Raw genomic sequence first — 2,173 nt, 5'->3', positions numbered from 1 at the left:
TGACATCTGGATCCAGAAAAAAAAACATTCTTAATAATACAAAGAATATTTTCACTTGCTCTGTTCTTGACAGACAGGATTAGTTTGTATTTATGTAGGGATACATATGTAACTTTAACTATGTCAATTTTACTGACACTGTTTAACTGCTCTATTTGTCTCTCAGCTCCTCCAAACGCAAAAAAATTCAGACCAATAGGACAAAATGAGACCAGTATCACTCTGCAGTGGAATAAAGTGAACAACAGCGTCAGCTTTATTCTCCAGTTTAATGATGCAGAGATCTACATCGCTGCACCAGATGGAGATGGACCAGTAACTTACACAGTCTCATCTCTCACTGCTAGAACTAGATACACATTCACTCTCTACTCTGTGTTTGAGAACATCTTAAGCAGTGGAGTGAGCGTTACTGCAGCCACTGGTAAGATGACTTCATTAATGTGTATTTAACCAGGCAACATTTTGTTTTTGCAGCTTGGAAAGCTACTGGACATTTAATAGTACTTACCAGCAGTAATAGTATTTTGCTTTTTCCACCTGAAAGTTTATGTTATTCCTTGTTCATGTTAAGTTAACTTGATGTTGTCTTTTCTTCTTTCATTACATAAAGTTACCTTGTCATTCCTTATTATTGTTTTTAATTATTTAATTATTTGCATAAAATAAAAATGTTTCATTTTATTTTAAAAGTTACGATATATCATGCCACTGAAGAGATTTTAACAAATCATCAATTAATTTTAAAATATTGTCTTTCCCTGTAAACAAACACCATCTTTCCAAAACATCTCTGACTCTTTGTCCTACAACCAAAGGGCCTAGTAAGTATTTGCATTTGTTACATTCATTACATATCTGAGCCTTTGCCTTGAGTGACCATTTCATAAATGTATTAGCTTTATTGTAATTGTAATCATTATCACAACTGTATTATTTTTATCTTGTGTTTCTTCTATTTGTTTTTCATTATTTACTGTGTTTGGATCTGCTTTAACTGTTGCTAAAACAGAAACGAGTCTGTTCTTCCTTATATTTATATAAAACCAGAGAATAAATGATTGAAAACCCTACTTTACAGTTCTATATATACATACAATTTAAATATGATTTTACTCGTTTTCAAAGTAGTATTCTGTGCATGAATTATTATATATATTGTATATATTGAATGTAATAACTAAAAGTGTAAGGTCATGCAAAAGTATTTATCGTAATTATACTACAAATGGTGTTGAATACTTTATGTTAATGGAAACCATTACCATGTGTATTATTTTATAACACATATTTATGTCAACAGATTATATTCTTGCCACGAACGTGGAATTGGAGTCATTGACTTATCTGTCAGACTCGGAGTTGCAGAGTCTGTTGCAGGATGAGTCTCCACTAACTGCTGTTAGTTTGTTTGTTTTTCATTTTCATGACTACTTTGTATTCAATTGTAATTCAAATGATGAACTAATTATTTTATTCGGTATTAACATTATTTTTTTTTCTGTTGTGGGTGTGTGGCTTTTTTAAAATCTAGCTCTTCAAACAATATGGACTGTCACCACAGTTGTCCTTCAAAGTGTTGAGACGTGAGCTCAGAAAAGACAAGATGAACTGAAGAAGAATGGATCTGCAATGCAACATTTTGGAACTTTTTTCACACTAATTTGACTTTTCACAATTTCAATTGCTTTCCTTGAAGCGAATGAAAATGAAAAACAGATGATGGGAAAGTCTTGTCATCAGATTCCAGTGAAATGTAGTTTGACCTCATTATTCTGCTTTGTATTTACTTATACTAGTACTACTTAATACTTCTACTGCTATGAGGATATGTTTGTTGTGTGTATTGCTACTATTGCTTCTTTTGCTTAAAGAAATGTTTTAAGACATATAAAAACATTCTTCCAACTTGTGAGATGTGTGAATTTCCGATGTTTTCCCTCCTAATACAGTTCAGTTATAGTTAAGTATATTATTATATCTACTATGTTTGATGTCAAACAGGAAACGATACCACCAGTGCTACTGAGTGTAATAACAGTGCAAGACCCAGTAGATACTGATGAACTTAGTTCTGAATAAAAAGACTGATAAAGTGATTATAACCAAAGCTTAAATCTTTATTAACAGCCAGACAAGAGATTAAGAGACAAAAACTACAAAACAGTTGATA

At 31.8% G+C, this 2,173-nt stretch overlaps 1 protein-coding gene across 1 annotated transcript in view; it reads left to right on the top strand.

Moving 5' to 3' along the window:
* The window catches only part of LOC123981034, a 55,713-nt gene extending 53,801 nt beyond the window's left edge, over nucleotides 1-1,912 (top strand). Inside the window, exons 5-8 of the mRNA XM_046065639.1 lie at nucleotides 167-424; nucleotides 819-824; nucleotides 1,304-1,401; nucleotides 1,535-1,912. Coding sequence (XP_045921595.1) covers nucleotides 167-424; nucleotides 819-824; nucleotides 1,304-1,401; nucleotides 1,535-1,615 — 443 coding nt within the window. The 3' untranslated portion in view covers nucleotides 1,616-1,912. The remainder of the gene's footprint in view (nucleotides 1-166; nucleotides 425-818; nucleotides 825-1,303; nucleotides 1,402-1,534) is intronic.
* The last annotated feature ends 261 nt before the right edge of the window (nucleotides 1,913-2,173 follow it).

This window comes from Micropterus dolomieu, linkage group LG12, assembly GCF_021292245.1.
Source record: "Micropterus dolomieu isolate WLL.071019.BEF.003 ecotype Adirondacks linkage group LG12, ASM2129224v1, whole genome shotgun sequence".
Classification (NCBI taxonomy): domain Eukaryota; kingdom Metazoa; phylum Chordata; class Actinopteri; order Centrarchiformes; family Centrarchidae; genus Micropterus; species Micropterus dolomieu.
Note: the sequence above shows the minus strand (reverse complement) of the source record. Positions and strands in the feature narration are given on the sequence as shown.